Source organism: Palaemon carinicauda, chromosome 8, assembly GCF_036898095.1.
Source record: "Palaemon carinicauda isolate YSFRI2023 chromosome 8, ASM3689809v2, whole genome shotgun sequence".
Lineage (NCBI taxonomy): Eukaryota > Metazoa > Arthropoda > Malacostraca > Decapoda > Palaemonidae > Palaemon > Palaemon carinicauda.
This window is the reverse complement of record NC_090732.1, coordinates 51,117,917-51,144,198: the sequence shown is the minus strand read 5'-3', so window position 1 is coordinate 51,144,198 and position 26,282 is coordinate 51,117,917. Positions and strand designations below refer to the sequence as shown.

Here is a 26,282-nt window from a genome sequence, read left to right as displayed (position 1 = left end):
ATGGGCTGGACAGAAAACACAAGTAGGTGTCTTTCCTATCTTCTAACTTACTCTATCAAAGCTAATATTTAAAAAATATGTATATATATATATATATATATATATATATATATATATATATATATATATATATATATATATATATATATATATATATATATATATATATATATATATATATATATATATATATATATATATATATATATATGCTGAAATCTGAGAATCTCACCGAATACTTATATGCTTTCTTTTTTTACAGAAGGAGCATCCCGACTGCGGGAACAGTTTTGCAGGGTCCGTAGCAAGAACTTCTATGGCCATGACGTGTGCAGGGTCCATGCTCGCTGTGCAGTCACCCAGGGGGCTCTCAAATACTGGGACCCACAGGTATGTACCGTTTGTGACAAACTGGTAAAAGAGGCTTTTGACGATCAAAAGTCTACTGAGTCAAGGGATGCAGCAAGGGACACGCTGCGAAAATGGGTCAGGGGATTTCAGAAGAACACCTCTGGCCCATACCTTCCTAATGAGAGGATGGGTGACTATCTTTTTCCTAGGGCATCTGTGGATGCAATCATTCCCCAGGCTCAACCCGAGATTCCCCTAGTACAGATTCCGATGGAATCTGTTGTTTTGGACGCCTTGAAGGGCATCCATTTAGATGACAACATGTCGGTTGTCTCAGAGGAGACTGAAAACAATCTCCTACTGGAAGAACTGGAGCAGGAGGATGACGTACCTCCTGAGGCTGAAATCGATAAGACCGAAACGATTTCGGTATCTTCAGCCACGGTGACTGAGCCGGTGCCTTCGACTTCATACTATCACGAGTACGTTGCACTCGCTACTGTCTATGGTGCAGGACATTCAGAAGAAATCGTCCGAGAAAGAAGCTTCTCTTTGGACGGAAATGCATCAGCTGGTTGCAACACGTTTAGCCCCGAAGAAGCTAAACGTCAAGGATCTCTCCGCTTTCTCTGACGTTAACCCTTGGAGATATGCAGAGCATATGCCAATGTCGGGGGGGAAGATCTTCCTCTCGGAGAAACTGGGCACTGTCCCAGTGGAGGAAATTGAGTTTTGGCCCAGCAAAGGGGCATACCCGGACTGCTATGTCCGTCTAAGAACGGATCCTGCATCCAAGGAGGAAACGGAGCCGAAGGAGACGATTGTCCTCGAACTCTCTAAGGCTCAGGCCTTATATACAACCACCTTGAAAGAGAGGGCCTTTACTAGTTCCAAGGTGCCGGCTCTCAGCAAAAAGCACTCGTCCTTTATTGCTGACCCCAAACGTGCCTTCCCCTTTATGGACAAAGGGTTTAAGGCAGCCTTAAAGGCAGTTGAAGCAGGGAAACCTTGCCCTACACTGGAGGAGTGTAGACTCTTTTCTCTTGCTTTTCCATCAGATGATAAAAACTGGAAGGATGTTCATAACACCTTCACAGTTGGGAAGCTGGAGACAGATATTGCTGGACGACAGTTTGGCGAAAACCTCCTGAAGCTGTCAGAGTCTCTCCTGCGCAGGGAACAAGAGACTAAAGAATGTCTTGCTGCTTCCATGTCTCTGCAGACTGGCTTAGGGACTATGGCAACATCCCGGACACCCCAGATATGTACATGGTCTTTGCCAAATCTCATTTGGTGACAGTCACCAAGGACTTGTACAACTTTATCAAAGCCCAAAGGACTTGTAGAGAGTTCGTGTTCGCCTCGGCTGCAGTGAGACACGAACCAAGGAAGCTCATAGCCTCCAAAATCTGGGGAAAAGACCTCTTCCCAAGCGAAGTGGTCAAAGAGGTCGTGGACAAAGCTGCTACGGAGAACAGGAATCTCCTCTCCAAGTGGGGCTTGTCCTCAAAAAGAAAATCTTCCGCTGACGAGGGTCCCTAGCCGAAGAATAAATCAAAACGACCAAGAGTGCCCTCTCGGCCTAGAAAACAGCAACAGCTTCCCGTGGCCACGGTGCCCCAGATGGTGGCACATCCAACCACCACCTTCCAACTGGTGCCCCAAACGCTGGCGACCCAATCGCCGGTGTTCACCCTAGTCTTTGAAAGCCAATCAACGACTTTTAGGCCAAAGTCTCGAGGTTCCTTTCGAGGGTCCTCTAGACGCCCCTTCAGATGTAGGGGTAACAAAGGTGGACGTGGCCAAGGAGGCAAGTCCTCTAACCAGCACTCCAAGTGAGATGCTACTTGTAGGAGGGAGACTTCTCCTCTCCCGGGATCGTTGGACCTTCGATCCCTGGGCCCACAGCCTAATCAAGAACGGACTAGGGTGGAGTTGGAGCTCAACTCCACCAAACTTTCCTCAATTCTTCTAGCACTCAACCCCCATTCTGGAAGAATATGTTTAGGAACTCCTGAACAAAAGAGTTATACAGAATGTAAAGTCCATCAGATTCCAAGGAAGGCTATTTTGTGTTCCGAAGAAGGATTCGGAAAAGCCCAGAGTCATTCTGGATTTATCACCCCTCAACAAGTTCATAGTGAACCACAAATTCAGAATGCTGACACTTCAGCACATAAGGACCCTTTTGTCCAAACAGGCATACACAGTCTCCATAGACATGACGGATGCGTACTGGCATGTTCCAATCAACCGTCAAGTTTCCCCCTACCTAGGGTTCAAACTACAGAAAAGAAAGTATGTTTTCAGAACCATGCCCTTTGGTCTAAACTCAGCCCCAAGGGTATTCACCAAGCTTGCGAATGCAGTCATTCATCAACTACGCCTAAAGGGAATCCAGGTAGTAGCCTACCTGGACGACTTGCTGGTGTGGGCAGCATCCGAGGAAGAGTGCAGGCAAGCCTCCAAGCAAGTGATCCAGTTCCTGGAACACTTAGGATTCAAGATCAACTTGGAAAAGTCTCGTCTATCTCCAGCTCAAAAGTTCCAGTGGCTCGGCGTCCACTGGGATTTACAGTCACACTGCCTTTCCATTCCATCAAAGAAGAGGAAAGAGATAGCAGAATCTGTCAAGAGACTTCTTCAATCCGACAGGATATCAAGAAGGCAACAGGAGAGAGTGTTGGGGTCCCTCCAGTTTGCCTCAGTGACAGATCCAATATTGAAAGCTCAATTAAAAGATGCATCAGGAGTTTGGAGAAACTACGCATCAAATGCTCGAAGAGATCTACAAAGACCGATTCCAAATCGTCTGCGATCACTACTCAAACCATGGTCGGAAGCCAAGAACCTGAAGAGCAAGGCACCTCTGAAACCACCTCCAAAGGCAGTCACCGTTCACACGGACGCCTCAAAAGAGGGGTGGGAAGGTCACTCTCATCATCAGCGAGTCCAGGGAACCTGGTCTCCCCTCTTCAAGTCCTTCCACATCAATTTTCTGGAAGCCATGGGGGTTCTTCTCTATCTGAAGAAACTGGAACTTCGCTGCTCAATCCACATCCGTCTGGTTCAAGACAGTGAAGTTGTAATGAGATGACTAAATCGACAAGGCTCGAGATCGCCTCACATAAATCAAGTGATACTGGCACTTGTCAGCAGTCCACCTTCAAGGGTTCCACAATGTGACAGCGGACGCTCTATCCAGGGTCAACCCGATAGAGTCAGAATGGTCCCTTGACGCAAAATAATTCTCCTTCATATTACACAAAGTCCCATGACTGCAGATAGATCTGTTCGCAACGAGCGACAACAAGAAGCTACCCCGGTATGTACCCCATTACGAGGATCCTCTAGCGGAAGCGACAGACGCAATGTCCATAGATTGGAACAGGTGGTCCAAGATCTACCTGTTCCCTCCAACCAACCTTCTGCTGAAAGTCCTCGACAAACTGAGATCCTTTCGAGGGATAGCAGCAATAGTGGCCCACAAGTGGCCCAACAGTGTTTGGTTCCCTTTGATAATGGAACTACGCCTGAAGCTGATCCCGTTGCTGGACCCAGTTCTGACTTAGCAAGTGCAGAAATTGACTGTCTCAGCGTCATCAGAGAAAACCCAGAACCTTCATCTCATGATTTTCTCGCCCTAGCGGTCAAGAAACGGTTCGGGATTTCTAGAGACAGTATTAACTTTTTAGAAGAATACAAGTCAAAGTCAACAAGAAGACAATATGAGTCTTCCTGGAAGAAATGGGTGGGCTTTGTCAAGGCAAAGAAACCTAAGGAGATTTCTACGAATTTCTGCTTGTCCTTCTTCATCAATCTTCATGAACAAGGTTTAGCAGACAACACGATTACTACATGTGAATCTGCCCTAGCCAGACTAATACTATATGCCTTCCAGGTAGACTTTTCTAATGAAATCTTCTACAAGATTCCATAAGCCTTTGCTAAACTTTGGTCTGCAGCTCACTAAGCTTCACTTAGTATCAACTCTGAACAATGAGGATTGCTCGCTGAAAGACTTGACTCAAAAGGTGATATTCTTATTTGCACTAGCCTCAGGAGCCAGAGTTAGCGAAATAGTGGCCCTCTCGAGGGATGATGGCCACATTCAGTTCACAGACTCCGGAGAACTGAACCTCTTTCCGGACCCGAGTTTCTTGCCAAGAACGAGCTGCCCACTAAGAGATGGGGGCCCTGGAGAATCTGCCCTCTGAAGGAAGAAGCATCCCTCTGCCCAGTGGAATGCCTAAAGGTCTATCTTCGTAGAACTTCAGACTTTAAGGGAGGTCAGCTTTTCAGGTGAGAGACATCTGGTTCAACATTATCCTTGAAACAGTTAATGGTGAAAATCACCTATTTTATACGCAGAGCGGATCCAGACAGTACACCCACAGGTCATGATCCGAGAAAAGCTGCCTCGTCTCTGAATTTCTTTCAGACGATGTCGTTTGAAAGCCTTCGTAATTATACTGGATGGAAGTCATCCAGAGTTTTTCTTTAAACACTATGTGAAGTAATTACAGGAAATAAAATTTCATGTGGTGGTGGCAGACAGTGTTATAAAACCTGCCGCTTGATTACTGCGAAGAACAGTGCACTAATTGGGACTTTTAGTGAAGAGTGTACATGATACACTCGTAAGACATATTATGTTGAGTATTGTGTTTAGTGATAACACTATAGACTGTTCTCTCTACACAGGTGACATTAAGCATAATAGACTGACACAAGTGCCAGGCATACTTATATGCACAGTGTTCCTAGTAACAACAGAATACATAGTGAAATTTTATATTTCCTTTAGAGTGACTAATGTTTTCCTTTTCAGGCGAAACCTATTTTAATTCTGTTATTACTATTTATGCTTTTATGCAGAATTGTTCTGCATAAGATGTAATTGAATACAACCATGATTTCTATTTTTGTGATATACAATAGAAGGAATCTTTGCGTCTCTTTCGCCTCAAACATTCTAGATTAAGAATAAAGTCAGAGCATCCTTGATTCTTTTAATATTTAAGAAAATATTGAGGAACTAAGGTTAAGACTGTTCCAAGCAAACAGGTAAGAACTGATTGTACTAAACTGTAAATTTTACTGAACTAAGGTTTCCTACACGTATATAAACCTGTCTGTCTCTTTTCAGCCAGACTTGGGAGGTATCAGTACCCTATACAGAGAAATACCATCTAAGTACAAATTATACTTTATGTATATGATGACACTACTATACAAACTGTTCACTAGATTGTTCCTTGAACTCACAATCCTCGGGTTTTTTCCTAAAGTCTATCCAGACTCTTCCCTGTAGGGGGCAGGAAGAGCTGACATAGTTTATGATCAGTTAATTGATGTGTAACGGTAACATCAAGTGTCTCTAGGTCTAGAAGACCAAATAGGAAATATTTATCTCGATATAACGGCACTATTGAAAATCCACAGATACATTAATGCTCTGGTAAACTTCCATCAGGACGACATGGCCCGAGCCCAAAAAACGGATTTTGAAGCGAAGCGAAAAATCTATTTTTGGGTGAGGTAGCCATGTCGTCCTGATGGACCCACCTTCTTTTCGACAAAAGGATAATGAATCCCTCCCTATGGTACTGTATCTGGAACACCTACAAAGCTACAAAGAATGGCTTGGTGGCGCCTCACGGTCGCGATTCGGCGCACTATTTAAAGAACAGTAGGAGTGTCGAGAGCGTTGTCTCTTTAACGACTCCTATATTCTTGCCACTTTTTCCCCCTCGAAGCAGAAACGTTATTAGGGGTGTAGATAACTATGAGACATGTCAAGAATACGTCCTCTGATTACGCGATATCCAATTTTAAGGGATATTCACTCCAGGAGTTAGAATTCTGGATACCTTTGGTAAATTCTCTGGGATATATCACTGTAGTCAAATATAACCTAGGAAGCTACTAATGAAGGAACTTCCATCAGGGCAACATGGCTAACTCACCCAAAAATAGATTTTTCGCTTCGCTTCAAAATCCGTTTATTGTCCCCTGATTTTTTGTCTCAGTACCCGTCTTCGGACTTTTACGGTTTTGTAGTTTTTTCTGTCAGATGTACACTTTTCCTCAGGCATGAACATTTATAGACTCCGTTGGTGCATGCTTCCTTGGGTTCTTTTAGGGCGGTACTGTTCTCCATCACAAGACTTGCAGTTATGCTGGGCTTCCTATCTATTACAAGTTTTACATTCTGGTAAGGGGCTTTCGTGGAAACGCCTTGATTATAGTGGACATACTACCATTATAGTCTGAAGATCATTCACAGCATATCAACCTAATCTGGGTGATCCTGTCTAATATATATTTACTGACCATGGCAATACACAAAACATCCCACCACGTTAATGTGTCCTTACATGGAAAGGGATATATATATATATATATATATATATATATATATATATATATATATATATATATATATATATATATATATATATATATATATATATATATATATATATATATATATACCAACACATATAATTATATATGCATATATACAGTATTTATATACACACATAAAGCTGGAAGACACCCATTAACTCTCGTTGATGAATATGATGTTCCAACCAATTGCATAATTGATTGATTGATTGATTGAAAGTTTTCTGGCATCCTGACATCTAAGGTCATTGACGCCGATACCATTTACTGTATATGAAAATTAAAAGAGAATTCGATTAAAACCATAAAAATTAAGAAGTCATTAAAATAGTTAAATAGTTTTCAGAAGACCTGCTTCTGAAATAAATCTAAAAATTCCGCTCGCATAGTAAGACACATCATGTCCAAGAATCTTGGCAAGGATAAACCTGCCATCCTCACCTTGAGCCTCAAACAGATATCTATTTCTTAGGTTAGTAAAATTAGGGCATTCGGTCAACAAATGCCTCACTGTTAAAGGTACTAAGCAGTCCTCGCAATACGGTTGGTGTTGGCCCTTCAGCAGAAACTCGTGTGTCAACCGTGTGTGACCAATACGGAGACGACAAAGAGTCGTCTCCCATTTTCGGGGAATCATGTTATACCTCCAAGGTGATATGATATTTGTTACTTCCCTCATTTTATTGCCGTCTTGACTGTCCCAGTGCTGTTGCCATTTATCACAAACCAATTTCTTGATGTAAGGTAGGAGATCGTTACATGGAATGGGATACCTCCTTGGTAACAACTCGGATGCCGCATTCTTCGCCAGTAAATCTGCCTTCTCATTCCCAGACACACCTACATGTGCTGGAACCCAACAAAATCGAACAGTTATACCTTTCCGTCCAATAATAAAAAGCCATTCTAAAATCTTTAAAACTAGAGGGTTACTAGAATTAAAAACTTCTAAAGCTTGAAGAACACTCCTTGCATCACTAAAAATTGTAAAATTACCCTCCTTTTCCAAAGCTATTTTCTCAATAGCGGTTAATATGCCATACAGTTCGGCAGTAAATATGGAAGCTGTTAGAGGAAGTGCACCTCTACAATTAAAATCATTACTATGTACTCCAAATCCAACGCCAGCATCAGATTTGGAGCCATCAGTATATATAAAAGTCGATCCCCTATGTTCTTCGACATGTTCCATAAAAAGAGACCTGGATTCTAAGTCAGTCATATTCTTCTTAACTCCAATAAAGTATTTACAAAATGATATGTCAGGTAATTTCCATGGAGGCGTTGATGATACCTTGAATGGAAGTACCTTATTTCTAATTATATCCAGACTATTTAAAAATCGTTTCACCCGAAAGCCATAAGGTTGAGGAGATTTTGGGTGCAACTCAAAGTATGATGCGTGTCTTACAAGGCTTGCAGTCTGAAAGGCTAGAGAGCTAGGGAGTCTTTGCAATCTAAACCAATACCGAAGAATGGAAGACATTCGGTAAAGGTCTAGAGGTAACTCTCCAGCATCAACAAGGAGACTTGGGATAGGCGAGGTTTTAAAAGCTCCAGTAGATAATCTAATACCTGCATGATGTATCGAGTCTAATATTTTTAACCGGCTTGGGGTGGCTGAAGAATATACCTCACAACCATAACTAATTTTGGAAAAAATCAAGGCCTTGTATAATTTTAAAATAGTATTGCGGTCTGCCCCCCATGATGTATGGGACAATACTTTTAAGATATTCAGAGCTTCAACACATTTAGCTTTTAGCGCTTTTAGGTGAGAAACCCATGTAAGTCTACAGTCAAATATCAAACCTAAAAATTTGGTTTCCGATACACATGGTATCCGTTGACCTTTAATGTATATATCCGGGTCTGGATGTACTCCCCGGATACGACAAAAATGGACAATGGTAGTTTTACTTGTCGAGAACTTAAATCCATTTATGTCAGCCCACTGGATAATTTTATCAATAGAGAGTTGGATTTTTCTCTCAACCATTGCCATTCTAGTGCCAGCAAATGATATTGAGAGATCATCCACAAATAGTGTTGAGAGAACATCCTGGGGAATGGCTGAGGAAATCCCATTAATTGCTAGTGCAAAAAGGGTTACACTCAGCACACTACCCTGAGGAACTCCTTCTTCCTGGCACTTACTCTCTGATAGAGTTTCCCCCACTCTCACTTGAAAAACTCTACGTGAAAGAAATGCCTGAATAAATAGTGGCAGCTCTCCTCTCAATCCCAATTCATGAATGGTTTTAAGAATACCATATCTCCATGTGGTATCATATGCCTTTTCAAGGTCAAAAAATACTGTAACATGGTGCTGTTTGGAAGCAAAGGCTTCACAAATAGAAGACTCAAGTCGTATCAACACATCAGTCGTTGAGTGCATTTTTCGGAATCCACATTGAATCGGTGATAAAATACCTTTCTTTTCAAGGTACCATATCAGCCTTGCATTGACCATCTTCTCCATAATTTTACATAAACAAGATGTCAATGCAATAGGACGATAGTTTGCTGCTAAAAACTTGTCCTTACCGGGTTTTAAAAAGGCTAAAATAATGGCTAGTTCCCAAACACTTGGGTAACTATGATCATGCCATATTCTATTAATAATGCTTAAAATAAATAGCTTTGTATTAAAATGTACATGTTTAATCATTGCATATGGAATTCCATCGGGTCCAGGGGCTGTATCGTTGCAATGAGCAAGTGCGGAATCAAATTCTCTTTCAGTGAAAGGAGAATTATACGACTCTTCCCTTCTTGTTGCAAAATTTAAAATTTTATTTTCTTCAGTGCTCCTATACTGGTGACCAGGGGCTCCTTCACACTTGCTGGATACATTTGAAAAATGATTAGCCAAGGCATTGCTAACTTCATTTGCTTCAGTTACATACTGGCCATTCACCTTCAACACTGGTGGTGGGTTGGGGGTGAATTTGCCAGCTATCTTTTTTACTTTCCTCCACACAGAAGATGCTGGTGTTCTACTGTTAATGGAGGAAACAAAAGACATCCATGACTGGCGCCTTGCTTCTTTCATGGCACGACGGAACTGTGCTCTACATTTCTTGTACATAATTAAATTCTCATCAGTTCGGAGTCTACGCAATCGTGTTAGAGATCTTCTTGTGGCTCTGTGGAGTGCAGTTAGTTCTGAAGACCACCACGGGACTGGTCGTCGTTTGAATAACCCTGTTGTTTTGGGAATTGAATTGACTCCTGCTGTATGAAGAGTTCCATTCAGCAGGTCTATAGCATCATCAATACTTTCAAACTGTTCTGCTCTCCCTTCGATTTCACTTAGCTCGGAAAATTTAACCCAGTCTGCCTTGTCTAGATTCCAACGTGGCGATCTTTGCAAAGGTGGACCCTTGTTGGTGTTTATAATGATTGGTGCATGATCACTAGTATGCCAATCATCTAATGTCCTCCAATCAAAATCAAGAAGGCAGTTAGAGCTTGCAATTGAAAGGTCAATGCATGACAAAGTACCTGTCTGAACATGGAAGTGCGTGGGCTCTCCTGTATTAAGGAGCCCCACATCCTCATTCTCCACAATTGATGAGATAATATTGCCCCTTGTGTTGGCCAAAACATCACCCCATAAAGGATGTCTACCATTCATATCTCCCAGTAAGAGAAAAGGTTGAGGGAGTTGTTGAATAACTTCTGCTAAATCATCATATAAAATATCATCATTTGGAGGTAAGTACAGAGAGCATATTGTATATTTTCTCCCTATATCAATTTGTACAACAACTGCCTGCAGGGTTGTACGTATAGACATGGGTATTTGGGGAACATCTCGACGAATGTACATGAGACTTCCGCCATGGCTCCCTGCTTGTTGATTATATGGTGTTCTATAGCTAACATACTCTCGAGGACTAGGAGTGTTAGAATCAAGCATACTTTCCTGTAGACATACTATTATGGGGGAATGCTCATGAATTAGGAGCTTAAGTTCTTCATATTTCGCCCTCAAACCCTGACAGTTCCATTGCAAAATGGAGGAGAAAACTATTGATTATTTCTGGAAGACGTCTTGGGTGAGGTCTTCCCATTAGCAGTTTTTAATCTAACCTTATTACTTGTAGGTTTCTTCAGAGATGGTCTTGTTATGTTGGGTTTTACGTTGGAGTTTTTCTTTGTATCTTTTTTATATATTTGTTGAGGGAGATGGTGGACCTCAACTTGAATTTCTGATTTATTTAAATTGTCTTCTGGTTGATCGCCAACATCAACAGACAAAACATCATATTTATTTGATGTCATAATTCTAGTATTTCTTATGGAAGGGGGTGAGAGAGATGGAGGTCTCTCTCTTTTACGATTAATAGGTTGCAGGTTACCAGGTTTTTGTACCTTCCCCACTACAGGTACACCTGATAACTTGGTGTCAGGTGGAATCTCCATTAAATCAGGCAAGGATATGGCCTGGGAGAGGTTAGTACTATCCTTTGTAATGGGGGACAAAGGTTTGATAGTGGTGGGCAATGTCTTTTTGTTGATACTCAATGATAAATCTTTAGGAGGAGATGTTCTTGTCTTATGCAGCACTTTATCAATAGATTGTGAATTCCTTTTTCGAGAACTACCTACAGTAGTAGGTGGGTGAGATGATTCCCGAGGAACTTTTTCTCCTGTTTTTAATGTTTTTGCATAAGTATTAGATTTATTTAATAATCTCTTGGCATGCCCCACGCTTACATGTTCAATAATTGATTTATTGAGGGCAGCCTCTTCTAACTTATAAAACTGGCAGCTCCTATCATTAGATTTATGATTAGAGTTGCATTTTAAGCATCTTGCCTCAAGTGTACAATCCCCATGGTAAATTTTGGAGCAAGTATTACAAATTTTTTCATTATTGCAAACTTTGGAAGGATGTCCAAATTTAAAGCAATTATAACATTGCAGTGGCTTCTGCTTAAAAGGTTGAACTCTGATCCTTTCGTTTTCTATGTCTATGTGGAAAGGTACATCAGCATCCTGGAAAGTAAGAACAATCATTGATGTTCCAGGTACTTTATGTACTTTCCACACTGATAGGGGACACATGGCCAATATCTCCTCTTCAGTAAATTCATACAGATCCCTATTAAAAACCACTCCCCTTCCATAGCTAAAGTTTAGATGGGGTTTGATGTCCAGTTTTATATCATCATTTACTGTCTTCAAATTAGACAGTATAACAGACTGTGTGTATGACTTGGCCTTTATCAAGAAACTTTTCTTCCCGAATCGAGATATATCTCCAGGTGCGATCGTACCTACCTTCCTCTGAAGAAATTTGCATATCTTGAAATAATTTTCCGTACCTCCCACAGATTGAGCAAGAAGCCACATTGGTGGTTTTGGCTTTCTTTGGGATGGTATATCTGCCTCTATATCTTTATCAGCCCAGTCTGCTGGTCTGTAGACATCCAGATCTTTAGGTGCCCCATCACACAGAGCACACTTAACACTCATATTACCTACTTTAATATCAACAATGTTACAGCTTGCATTAAATGCTTCCTCATGACAATTAAATGATAACCAAGATTCCCAATTATCATCTTGAAGTTTCATTCTAATTTCTTTTATTGATCCGTAACACTCAAATATTTTATGTAGCACATCATAATTAGCTTCTAAAGGGATTTGGGTAACGTGCAGGACTTTCAGTTTTCCTGTGTTGCCCAAATTACCCTTTTTCAGAATGTTTAAAGAACAGTCCTTTTTAGTTCCTAGGTCGTCAACGGAGTTTTCTTTAAATGAATTGCCAGAGGTCGTCAACAGTGCCGGGGGCGAGTCAGCATATCCAGGGGAGGTGGGGTCATTTTCAAGAGAATCCATCATAAAAAAGAAGAGAGAAGAGTGATTTTTTGAAGTTTGATTTACCTGCTTGAGAACATTAAGGCATCACATGTTGGGAAGGAAATTTACACTCTCCACTACCGGCACAGTGAGAGTATACTTCCCAGATGGTCCACTCCATACCCTACCCGAAGGATAGCATCAAAACAGATATAGAGGCACAGGTGTAAGCTGAACCCGCCTGTTAGGACTGAGACCAAGAAACTATGGAATCATCCTCCCCATATCTGTAATGACGGGCTTCCGGCCAGAAGCCGAGAGTCCTACCCCAAGCATTGGATCCCCCTGGATTCCGAAGACCCAACACTTGGAATAGTTCCGCCAAAAAGGTCCAAACCATCTTCGGGATGGCTGAGATCATCCTATACACTCACATATAGCTTTGAGCACAAACGCCTCCCAACCGCGACACCTTTCACATTCATCAAAGCAGGCAGCAATACCGGATGCATAAACATCCGCCCAAGTGGCAATAACAGATGTAGAAACATCCATGCCATAAATAGAAAAAAAAAAATAATAAACATACATATATATGTAAAAATATACACATACATATGGAAAATTTTACTCATAGGGTTGGGACAGCATCATGAAAGAAAGTTTATAATATTAGGAGAAGGTTGAAGCAATATAAAGAGGAAGAAAAAGATAAGAAAGAGAGAAATTTAGATTCGAACTGGGGGAGCAATTTCCCCAAGTTCGAGAGCCCTCTTGCCCGTCACCAAGATTCAGCATGGGAATGAAATGCCGTGCTGAAGCTCAATGACTTCATCAAGGCATTCTCTCATTAAGAGGGAACCAATTGCATAAAACAAACATCCGTCTTTAGGACAAAGACAAATCCATAATAATCAGTTTATCTATAAAATGGAACAACAAACTCCTACTTGATTGATTTACCCTTTGTTGCACGTGTCAACAGATTTCAACAATCTTATCTCTATCTATTAAGGTATTCAGCATTTGAATATTTATCTGCCCGCTTCTTATCTAATGTATCTGCTCAGCCTTCGATCTTTTAAAAAATCATTTACAAATCTCTTGTTATCTCTCTACAAAGGGTCTCTGTTTCTAAATTATTATAATTCCCCACCTTTCCATAAACGCAAACTATTTTATATATTGACTTTCTTGTTATAAATGAGTGAAGATGGCTTTCCATGACGCAGAGAATTCGTTAATTGGAAACACAAAATGCAGACTCCGCTTCCTAACTAAAACTTATATCATCAGAAAATTGAGTTGTCAAGAAAACACAGTTAAAGTCTTTTAAATTGGCCAAATTACAGACATTAACTAGTAATATCAAATAATCAAATTGGAATCCTGTTATTTTATGTAGAGTATAACAGGACTAAATTAGACCTATGATTTGGTTGAATTCCAATTTCTAATCTCTCCCTTCCCGACCGTTTTGGCTTTTAAAACACAAATAGCGATAATCATATTTGTCATCATTCTTGGTGACATAACCGGGAAGAGGGAAGGGGGGGGGGCGAAATGGACATTGCTCCCTTCGTTAACAAGCTGTTAATGAGATGACATTTTTGGGCTGAAGCCATGTCGTCCTGATGGAAGTTCCTAATGGGTAGCTTCCTTGGGTATATATAACTACGGCGATATTCCCAGAGAATTTACCTTAAGGTACCCAGAATTCTAACTCCTGGAGCGAATATCCCTAATAAAAGAACCAGGGATATCGCGAAATATCAGAGGACGTATTCTTGACACGACACAGAGTAATCTGCACCCCGAACAGAGTTAACGCTTCGAAGGGGTCAATTGGCAAGAAAATTTAAAACAAGAAAGAAATGGAGATCCGCTCGCAAGGTATCTCTCCTCTCCCGTTTCGTAAGCGTGCATTTAGCCGCTCACGGCGCCATCTGTATTCCTTTTTGCTTAGCTCAACAACTCGGTGTTTTTTCCCTGTGTTTCTCGCAATTCTTGGATTATTTCAACTTATAATGCTTTATTCAACTTCTTCTGCTTCTGATAAGTTGAGTATTATTTCTTATATGTATAAATGTAAGCTCTTGGTAATTTTAAAAGTGATTTGATAGTGATATCGTTGTTACAAGAGCTATTGCCTACCGGAAGCGTCCTGGACGCTGTTGCTCGCTAGGTGTGAGTTATTTAGTTAACCAGAGCGACGTTCCCGGCTGTTTCGCTTTAATAATTTTAGCTGTTTAGCGTTACATAGGATTTCTTTATATGATGCTTTTAGTATTTTTGTTTTGGCGAAGGATTTGCCGATTCTGGCCTAGGCTAGACCTTGTAGCCTAGTCATTTGGCCCTAGTACTTTCCTGCATGATATTCAGATTTCCGAGTGTTTAAAAATTTTTTGAAGCTTTAGGCAGTTTTATACATTCATGATTATGTTGATTTTCTTCCAAGATAGTATACGAGTGAGTTTCGGTGATTTAGGTAATCGATTCTCTTTGTGCCTAGGCTAGTTGTCTATGGGGCCTTAGTATACTTTCTCACACTCCCCGGTTGCTCTCTTCAAGGTGTGCAATCCCTTTCCCTCTGTTTAAGCCTTGGGCTTAACCTTAGTGGTTTATCTGAATTGACTTTAGATACAACTATATTAGGGTGTTTCTGTTCCTTCCTGTTTCCAGTAAGTCTGGCTTCAGGGAGGGGGCAAGACATCAGAGTTCTTAGTCTGAGTCTGTTTATGTCTAGCTTGTGGTTGAGATTCCCTTGCTAGACTGACAACAGACATAGGAGGCTTAGCCTCCTTAGTTCACTTTCGAAGGTTTCTGTACGAGATGATTCCTTCTTCTTGTGATCTAGCAGACTAGTCCAGTGTTGTTGTTCTCGGTGTGGAGGATAAGATCTTCTTTTCTGTGAATAACAACGCCTTCCTTGCTTTGGTTCCGAGGGAGTTGGCAAGTATTGCTGGCCTCCCTCCTCGGATCTCCCCTAGGCTAAGATGAGTTTTCTTGGCTGTGGGTGATTCATTACTAGAGCAAGGTTGGCAGGACCCTCTTCTCCCATTCCCCCTCTTTCCTTTGTAATGGCCTAGCCATTGCATTCCTGTCCGTCATTCTACATCTGTACCTAGCATAGGTTAGGATGTGGGGTTGACTCAGTCCCTTGCCAGCCGGCAGTGCTTGCCGGCTGGCAAGGGTCTTCTGCTTTGAGTGCTGCCCGGACCTCCCTTGGTCTCTCATCCATGTTTGTCTGTAGAGCCAGATAGCATTGATCAGGAAGCCTGAAGTTATATTCTCCCCTTCCTTATGTGCACTCTTTCGGGTTGCCGGGTTATGAGGTAGTACAGTCTCTTATCCCGGCATCCATTCTGTTTTTCTTCTAGTGTTGTACCCTAGCCCGGCTGCCGGCCTGAGTGGCCGGCAGCCAGGCAGTCGGAGTTCTCTGGTTCTTTTGCTGCCGGCCGGCATTGGTTGTATACCTTTGGCGGCCGGCTATATATCACACCATTGTCTGCTGGCCCCTACGATTAGTGGCCGGCAGCCAGGTGTGGTTGTTGTTTAGCTGCCGGCCGGCACATGCATTCAAACCAGCGTTCTTCCGCCTTATAGTTTAAAAGTAGTATACTTTGGAACTAGTTAAGGTGTGTGCCAGCCAGCACATTACCTTCTATACTGTAGTCAGTATTTTTCAGTATAGTATATACTGTTGGGAGAAAACTATAGTATAGTATTTGTTACAACACTAAGTTTTTCTAACACTTTTGTGTTATCTTGCACAGCCCTTTGGTGTAACCTTACAGATAAAGAAAGTGAGTTCTTTCTTGTCTACTATCCAGCATTTAAAAATCACCTTTTTGGGTGTGAGCTACACCTGTTTCCTCTGGAAATTATTCATTGGTTGCTCTAGTATAGATTAACCATACGATTTTATTATCTGGAAGGTTGCAGCAATTGACTGTGCGGGAAATACAATTGTGTGTCTTTCCTTTCTGGTTTAGTTATGCTAAGCTATGTATATCCAGTGATACGTAGTTCACTTGATACTCATGGAATTTTCTTCTCTTTACAGGAGGACCATCCGAAGTGTGGAAGCGTTTTCTGCAACGTCCGCAGCAAGAACTTCTGCGAACATGATCTGTGTAGGAGGCACGCAGCATGCGTAGTCTTCAAAGGTGATCTCCGGTATTGGGACACGCAGGTATGTACCGTGTGCACAAACCTGATTACTGAGGCTTCTGATTCCCCTAAGACGGCGGAGTCAAGGGACGCAGCAAGGGAGAAGCTTTATACCTGGGGCTTTCAGAAGAACACTTCTGGGCCCTATCTTCCAAGTGAGAAGATGAGGGCTTACCTTTTCCCCAGGGCGTCATCTGAGGCAGTGATTCCCCAGCCTCAAGTGGAGATACCAGTGGTTCAGATCCCTGTGGATGCTGAAGTCGCGGACGCCCTGCAGGACATCCAATTGGACGATAGGATGTTGGAGGTGTCCAAGCGTCTGGAAGATGACCTTATGGCAGAAGACCAGGATGAAGAGCAGGCTCCAGACAATGAAGAGGAAGAGGTCGACGAGGTGTCGGCTACTCCGGTTCAGGCCCCTGAACCTATTCCCTCAACATCGTCCTCTCTCCCAGAAGAGCTGGGAAAGACCCTTTCCTCCATCGTTGGAATGATCCAACATATGCAGAGGGAGAATAATGAGAAGGCGGCTGCAATGGAGCTGGAGATGCGGAGACTTGCAGCATCACGTGGGCCCCAGAAGAAGCTCAGCGTGAAAGACCTTCCCTTGTGCTCAGATGCTAACCCTTGGAAGCATGCTGAGCACATACCTATGACGACGGGAAAAATCGTCATTTCGGAGAAGTTGGGCTCAGTCCCCCTTGAGGAGGTGGAATTCTGGCCCAGTAAGGAGTTGTATCCGGACTGTTATGTCCGTCTAAGGAAGGAACCAGCCTCAAAGGAAGAAACAGAGCCGAAGGAGGTCATAGTTTTGGACCACGCTAAGGCTCAAGCTTTACTGTCAAGCTCGATGAAAGATAGGGGCTTCATAAACTCAAAGGTACCTGCTTTGAGTAAGAAGCACCCTTCCTTTGTGTCCTCTCCTTCTAGAGCCTTCCCCTTTATGCAGAAAGGATTTACGGCTGTGCTGAAAGCAGTCGAGGCAGGTAAGCCATGCCCCTCCTTGGAGGAGTGTAAACCTTTGTCTTTGGCCCTACCCATGGACCACAAGGACTGGAAGGACGTCCATATTACTTTCTCAGTCGGGAAGTTGGAGGTGGATATTGCCGGACGTCAGTTCGGTGAGAACCTCCCCAAGCTATCTGACTTTCTTTTGCGAAGGGAGCTTGAGACAAAAGAAAGACTTGCTACCTCAATGTCTCATCAAACGACTCTGGAGACAATGGCAAGTGACCCCAAGGTCCATGAGATGTCCATGGTAGTGGCTAAGACACACCTAGTCACAGTGACGAAGGACCTTTACAGCTTCGTCAAAGCTAGGAGGGCTTGTAGGGAGTTCGTGTTCGCCTCGGCTGCGGTGAGGCACGAGCCAAGGAAGCTAATCTCCTCCAACATTTGGGGCAAAGACCTCTTCCCTAGTGAAGCGGTCAAGGAGGTTGTAGATAAGGCCGCCACGGAGAATAGAAACCTTCTCCAGAAGTGGGGCCTATCTCTCAAGAGAAAGTCTTCCCCGGATGAGGGTCCCCAACCAAAGAGGAAGACTAAGGAGACTAGGCTACCCTCTCGGCCAGCCAAGCCATTCAGACAGCAGCAGCAACAGCAATTTCCTTTGCCTACAGTGCCCCAGATGGTGGCACAAACCCCGACCATGTACCAGTTGGTACCCCAAGCCGTGTCGACGCAGTCTCCGGCATTTAACCCAGCGTTCAAAGGGCAGTCAACTACCTTTCGAGCGAAGCCTAGAGGAGCAGCCAGAGGCTCGTCTAGACGCCCCTCAAGGGGGAGGGGATTTAGGGGTGGTCGCGGTCAGGGAGGCAAGGCTTCAGGGCAACAGCAGTCAAAGTGAGATGATACCGGTAGGAGGGAGACTTCAGAATTTTCGGGATCGGAGGACCTTCGATCCCTGGGCCCACAGCCTACTCAAGAATGGACTGGGTTAGAGCTGGTACAGCACTCCACCCCCGTGCCCTCGATTTTTCCAACACTCCTCCCCCGTTCTGGAGGAGTACATTCAAGAACTGTTGGAGAAAAGAGTAATCCAAAGGGTAGAGTCCATCAAATTCCAAGGGAGGCTGTTTTGTGTTCCCAAGAAGGGCTCAGAAAAACTCAGAGTCATTCTGGACTTGTCGCCACTCAACAAGTTCATAGTGAACTGCAAGTTCAAGATGCTAACACTGCAACACATAAGGACCTTACTGCCCAAGAGGGCATTTACCGTCTCCATAGATTTGTCAAACGCCTATTGGCACGTTCCAATCAATCGCCAACCTAGGGTTCAAGCTACATCGAAGACTCTACGCCTTCAGAGCCATGCCATTCGGGCTAAACATAGCCCCAAGGATCTTCACGAAGCTTGCGAGCGTAGCTTTCAAACAATTACGCCTAAAGGGAATCCAGGTGGTAGCCTACCTGGACGACTGGCTGGTGTGGGCAGCATCCAAGACAGAATGTTTGCAAGCTTCCCTACAGGTGATCCAGTTCCTAGAGTATCTAGGCTTCAAGATCAACAGAAAAAAGTCTCGACTTTCTCCATCTCCAAAGTTCCAGTGGTTGGGAATCCACTGGGACCTAGTGTCACACCAGTTTGCTTCAGTAACAGACCCGGTGCTAAGAGCACAGCTAAAGGATGCAACTGGAGTTTGGAGAAGTTATGCATCAAACGCGCGAAGAGATCTGATAAGACCAGTTCCGCTTCGTCTACGTACGCTTCTCAGGCCTTGGTCCCAAGTCAGGCAACTAAAGAAGTCGGTACTTCTTCAGCCACCTCCCCCCTCATTGACTATTCACACAGACGCCTCGAAGGAGGGGTGGGGAGGTCATTCTCATCGGAAGAAGGCCCAAGGGACTTGGTCCAATCTATTCAAGACATTTCACATAAACTTTCTGGAAGCTATGGCAGTACTCCTTACCTTGAAGAAAGTCTCCCCTCGTCGCTCGATCAATATAAGGTTGGTGCTGGACAGCGAGGTGATTGTGAGATGCTTGAATCGGCGAGGATCGAGGTCACCACCACTCAACCAGGTGATGTTGGCCATCTTTCGACTGGCGGAAAAGAAGAAGTGGTACCTGTCGGCAGTTCACTTTCAAGGAGTCCGCAATGTGACAGCGGACGCTCTATCCAGGTTCACACCGATAGAGTCGGAATGGTCCCTAGAAGCAGGATCATTCTCCTTCATTTTGAGCCAAGTCCCAGAACTACAGATAGACCTCTTTGCGACGAAAGACAACAAGAAGTTACCCCTTTACCTGTCCCCGTACGAGGATCCCTTGGCAGAAGCAGTGGACGCGATGTCCCTCGACTGGAACAGATGGTCCAGGATTTACCTGTTCCCTCCTCACAACCTTCTGTTGAGGGTCCTCAACAAACTGAGATCTTTCAAGGGAGTAGCGGCAATAGTGGCTCACAAGTGGCCGAACAGCGTGTGGTTCCCTCTGGCATTGGAACTACGGCTGAAGTGTCTACCATTACCAGATCCAGTTCTGACCCAGTGAGTTCAGGAGTCGACTGTCTGCGCTTCATCACAGAAAACCTGAACCTGCAGCTCATGATTTTCTCTCCCTAGCGGTGAGAAAACGTTTCGGGATTTTGAAAGACAGTATAGACTTCCTAGAGGAATATAAGTGCAAATCTACTAGAAGGCAATATGAGTCATCTTGGAGGAAATGGGTGGCCTTTGTCAAGGCGAAGAATCCGCAAAAGATCTCAACGGACTTCTGCTTATCTTTCTTCATCCACCTCCATGGTCAAGGGTTGGCAGCCAACACAATATCAACGTGTAAATCTGCTTTGACAAGACCCATTTTATATGCCTTCCAGGTCGACCTCGCTAACAATATTTTTAATGAAATTCCGAAAGCCTGTGCTAGGCTCAGACCATCAGCACCTCCAAAGCCCATTTCATGGTCTTTAGATGAAGTTCTTCATTTCGCTTCGCTGTTAAACAATGAGGAGTGTGCTTTAAAGGACTTGACCCAAAAAGTTATTTTCCTATTTACACTCGCGTCGGGGCCAGGGTTAGTGAAATTGTAGCCCTCTCGAGAGAGGAGGGTCGTGTTCAGTTCTTGGATGGGGGAGAACTGAACCTGTTTACGGATCCTACGTTTCTCGCCAAGAACGAGTTACCCACCAACAGGTGGGGTCCCTGGAGAATCTGCCCTCTGAAAGAAGATGCATCTCTATGTCCAGTGGAATGCCTAAAGGTCTATCTTCGTAGAACTTCAGACTTCAGGGGTGGTCAACTATTCAGGGGAGAAACATCAGGCTCAAATTTATCACAGAAACAACTTAGGGCGAAAATCACCTATTTTATTCGCAGAGGGGATCCAGACAGTACACCCGCAGGTCACGATCCGAGGAAAGTTGCCTCATCCTTAAATTTATTTAATTGTATGGATTTTGAACATCTTCGTTCATACACTGGCTGGAAGTCTTCCAAAGTGTTCTTTCGTCACTATACGAAGCAAGTGGAGCAACTAAAGAGGTCTGTGGTAGCAGTGGGTTGTGTCTTTAACCCTGCTGTTTAACTCTGCGAGGAACAGTGGATTTAATTGGGACGAGTAATTCCGGGGTGAGTGTGTAGTTACGAACTGTTCTACAAACTAAGTGTGAGGGCATTGGGTTGCCCACATTGACTGTTCCACTTTCAAAGGTGAACCTAGCGTAAGTGCAGACATGTGTGCCGAGCGTTTCCAACCCTAATGTAACTGATTAGTAATACAGACTTTTATAATTTTGATACCTCGGTATGTTAAAAGTGGCACTATGTTTTTCTTTCAGATAAACAAGTTTCTGTTTACTATCATGCTTATGCTTATTTGTTGGTTATCTTCCTCTTATATTTATATAATGGTTGTTTAACCTGTTTTATTTATTGTTTGTCAATAAACTAGTTCTTGGGAACCTTGCGTCTCCTTCACCTGTGTCAATTTGTTTGATATAATTTTGCATTACGTTCTATGTATATTTATCTGGGATAATTCAAATAGATTGTTCCTTTATGCAAGCATTCTTTGCATTGGTTTATGCTTTCCCTTGGCGGGAGGACTCCATGCCCTGAGGGGACGGTGGCGGGTGTGCAAGTTTTCCGCCTACTCGGTTATAAACCTTTGTCCAATCTGGTATTGAACGGAGAACTGGTCGATATTTCATATTGACTCAGCGGTTCTTTACAAACTATGCTTTACATGATATAGGGTGAGACCACTATATTGGCTTGTCTGTTATTCATACATAGGTATATGTACTCTTCGAGACTTTTCCAGAGTCTAGTAGGACTCTTTCCTGGTCTATGGTTAGTTGAAAGGATGTATGACAGTAACATCTGAGGTCTCTAGGTCTAGTTGGCCGGGAAATACCTTCGGGGAGTGCGGCACGTTTTGAGAATCCACAGATACAGTAATGCTCTGGTATACTTCCATCAGGACGACATGGCTTGAGTCCCAAAAACGGATTTTGAGCGAAGCGAAAAATCTATTTTTGGATGAGATGGCCATGTCGTCCTGATGGACCCGCCCTTCCCTTTTCTTCTAAAAAGGGCTGTAGGTCCCCTCCCTACATACAGTATCTGTAGCACCTCGTGTATCGCTACAAGGAATACAGATGGCGCCGTGAGCAGCGCAATGCACGCTTACGAAACGGGAGAGGAGAGATACTTTGCGAGCGGCTCTCCATTTCTTTCTCGTTTTCGTTTTCTTGCCAATTGACCCCTTCGAAGTGTTAACTCTGTTCGGGGTGCAGATTACTATGTGTCGTGTCAAGAATACGTCCTCTGATATTTTGCGATATCCCTGGTTCTTTTATTAGGGATATTCACTCCAGGAGTTAGAATTCTGGGTACCTTAAGGTAAATTCTCTGGGAATATCGCCGTAGTTATATATACCCAAGGAAGCTACCCTTTAAGAACTTCCATCAGGTTGATATGGCCATCTCACCCAAAAATAGAATTTTCACGCCGTTTTTAGATCTTATCCATTTCTGACATTATTACTTCCATTGTGCCATCTGTCATTATGCCAATGTCCTATTTGCATTCATTTCTATACATGCACTTGCAATCTTTGAAGAATTTGCATTATGTTTGTTGCTTTGCATTGTTTCTCTGTAGACTTAATTCCTCATACTTATTTTGTGATTGGCAAACCTACATCCCTGGCCTATTTTACAGAATCCATTTTTGTAGTAGGCCTATGTGCATATTCTTTCAGGACTTTCTTCCGATACTTCTGGGCGAGTCCTGATCTGGACATCCATATATTCTTCTTTCACCCTCTTTATTTTCCCTTCTTTGGCTTTGGTCTAACTGGTTTTATTTCATCAGTAGAGTATTTGGTGTCCAATTATCTATATATGCCTGAAACAACACTTGGAATTTTCTCTGCTTCTTCCCTGCTGCTCCGCACCTCATTCAGACTTGCAACTTTTGCACACAAGCGAAAAAACCACTCAATTTCTTCCCTTACTTTGATCGTCTTAAGTAGAAAAAAATCAGGGATAAAATAGTTTATAAATTAAGTCATCTATTATAAGAATGATTAAATCCCTCAAGTTGGAATTAATGTGATGAATTTCATTTACCTAAATTCAAGAGGAGAATTTAAATTTAGACTTCAATAGTAAGAAATCACATAATAATTTGAAATGTCAAGTTATTGTGTATTTAATTTGAAAATTAGTAGTATTTGTTACATATGCGAACGCACCCGCCTTAATGTAATAGAAGAACGCAACCGATTCTGCACACTCCATAGCCACGCGCCATTGTAACAACTTCAATAAACAGTATGTACAAGTTAATCTACACTTGTTGTGGTTTATCAGTAACCTAAAGATGTAAAATGGTGTCAGGTGATAAGATAAGGACCCAAGATTCAAGAAAACTACAGAAAAGTGAAGGACAAAGCAGAGAAACCAAGATATAAAGCTTCCAAATTTGAGCGATCCCGGCAGAGACGAAATACGGACTGATGACGTCGCCGGAACAAGATGGCCATCCATGTAAACAATAACGAGCTGAGAAATTCGACGAGGTTTTTTTAGTGGGTAAGCAAAGACAGTGACAGTTACTTTAGTCCCGCCTACATTGTTGTTTAAAATAGCCGTGTAATGCTGAAGTAATTTGACATTTTCAAGTAAAAAAAACTGACTATTTTAGCCGGCCGTTTTCGACCTGGTTAAAGTTACAGGAGTGCCCCGGGTCCTGTCAGTGTAACTGTTATTATAAGGCCGTGTAGGATCAAAGATAGTTGACATTTTTTTCCAAGTAAGTCCGCCGATGTTTTAAGAGTAACTGCCGAAGTATTAAGAGAAACCTTGCCAATGTTTTTGAAAATTTTGCTGATGATTGTGTAAGTTTTTCTGGCATATAACCGGCTGGTGCTCCCCAGCAAAGTTGTAATACACCAGTGGTTCTGCGTATATTAGGCTGATTTCTGAGGATCTTCCAGACAGCTCTACTATACTATAATGACATAGCCAGTGTCCACTACAGTGCCAGTGACTACTACAGTGATAGTCACACACCCTACCCCAAGTGACCTGGAGCCTATAACAGTCTACTGACAGTGCTGGTGTTTTGACAATTTTTCTAGTGTGAATTTCTGGTCAATTAACATTTTGTTCTAGTATTTTTATAGTAACCATGGCGACCGGGTTCCAGCCTCCAAAGAGCTTCAATCCACCACAGGGCAGCAACCATGTCCAAGCCTGGCAGGACTGGAAGGAACAGTTTGACCTGTACCTCATCGCAGCTGAAAAGACGGCTGCGACCGACCCGGTCAAGATCTGTATCGGTATACTGAAGTATGCCATGGGTCCTGAGTGGATTAAGGTAGCAAAAAATTTTACTTTTACTGAAGCAGGAGATGACCAGGAATATGACATAGTCATTCAAAAATTCGATGAGTACTTCCAGCCAAAAAATTTATTAAAGGCATATGAAACCATTTTCCACCAAAGGGTCCAGGGTCCCACAGAATCTTTAAATGACTACATTGCAGCCGTTTGCGAGCTCACCTCGCAGTGTGAATTCGGTGCTACAGTTGAATCTCAAGTGTGCATTCAAATAAGTAATGGGGTCAGGGACAAAAAGCTGAAAGAAAAACAGTGGGAAGATGATTTATCATTAAATGACATTATCAAAAAATGTAACCAGTATGACCAGTTGCAGGAGACAAGGAGCATAACCGGCGAGGCTCAGGTCAACGCAGCAGCGTTTGGACGAGGAGGCGGTAGGAGCCGTGGTCGACGAGGCCGCCAGGGAGGCAGTCAGAGCCATGCGCCGTCTCAAGGTCGAGGTCAAGCCCACCAAGGTCAAAGTCGAGGTCAAGCTTACCAAGGTCAAGTTCAAGGTCGAGGTAGAGGTAATTTACAAGGCAGAGGCCGAGGTAATTTTAGTAACAGTAACTGTGGTAATTGTGGTCGTGGTCATCCACCGCGCCAATGCCCTGCCTTTGGTCAGACTTGTAATGCGTGTGGCAGAAAAAGTCACTTTGCAAGATGTTGTAGATTAAACAGTGTTAGGTATGCAGATGAGCAGCCCCAAGATACGCAAATAAACTATGAGAAGTTTAGTGACACATTTAATGCATTGAATGTTGGTTCTGCTGTTTACGCCAGTAATTCCGTATACATGTCGCACCCTGATTTTTTAGTCGATTTGCAGGTGCAAGGTTGTCAAACTATAAGGTTCCGTATTGATACAGTAGCAGCTACTTCTATTTTGGGTCATAGGGCTTATAATAGTTTAAGTAGGAAACCCACGCTGAAGCGTGGTGGTCTTCCTGTAAAAGGTTTTTTGGTAATCCAGAATGTACAGAGGGAATTGTTTCACTAGCATTTTAGTACAAAGATGTTGTGTATAATATTGAATGTCAGGTGTACAATGAAGATGTTCCTAATTTGTTATCTGTAGCAGACTCTGTACGTATGAACCTGGTGAAACGCATTTTTAATGTTAATACTACTAATCTTTTGCTGCAGTATTCTGATGTCTTTAATGGTACAGGTAAAATCCCAGGTGATTACAGTCTCCAGATTGCCCCTGATACCCAGCCTGTAGCCCTCAATGCCCGCCCCATACCCGCAGCACTAAGAGAACCTAAAAAGACTAAACTCAACGAGCTCGAGAAGTTGGGAATCATTGTCGAAATTCCTGTCGGTGAGCCAACGCCGTGGTGTTCAGCGCTTCATGTAGTTCCTAAGAAGAAAAAAGACAGTGACAAAGTAAATGAAAAAGTGGAAGTCAGAGTAACTATTGATCCACAGCACCTCAACAGAGCGCTAAAGTGTGAGTACCACCCGATCACAACGATAGAAGACGTCATAACAAGGACAGACGGGTCAAAGTTCTTCACACTGCTCGACGCTAACCAAGGTTACTTCCAGATAGGCCTAGATCTTGCCAGCCAGAGGTTAACCGCATTCAACACACCATTTGGGAGGTACATGTATAAACGCCTGCCCATGGGAATCTCGTCCGCGCCCGAGATCTACCAGCTTGACATGAACGACATGTTTTCAGATTTTGACTGA

The 26,282-nt window shown here is 43.0% G+C and overlaps 1 protein-coding gene across 1 annotated transcript; it reads left to right on the top strand.

Annotated features, from left to right (window-relative positions):
* LOC137645224 (uncharacterized) lies at nucleotides 1-26,282 on the top strand. Its single transcript, XM_068378043.1, has 6 exons — nucleotides 1-22; nucleotides 263-390; nucleotides 16,356-16,385; nucleotides 16,646-16,774; nucleotides 24,409-25,533; nucleotides 25,626-26,282. Exons 1-6 carry the CDS (start codon nucleotides 1-3, stop codon nucleotides 26,280-26,282), a joined length of 2,091 nt encoding a protein of 696 aa, XP_068234144.1.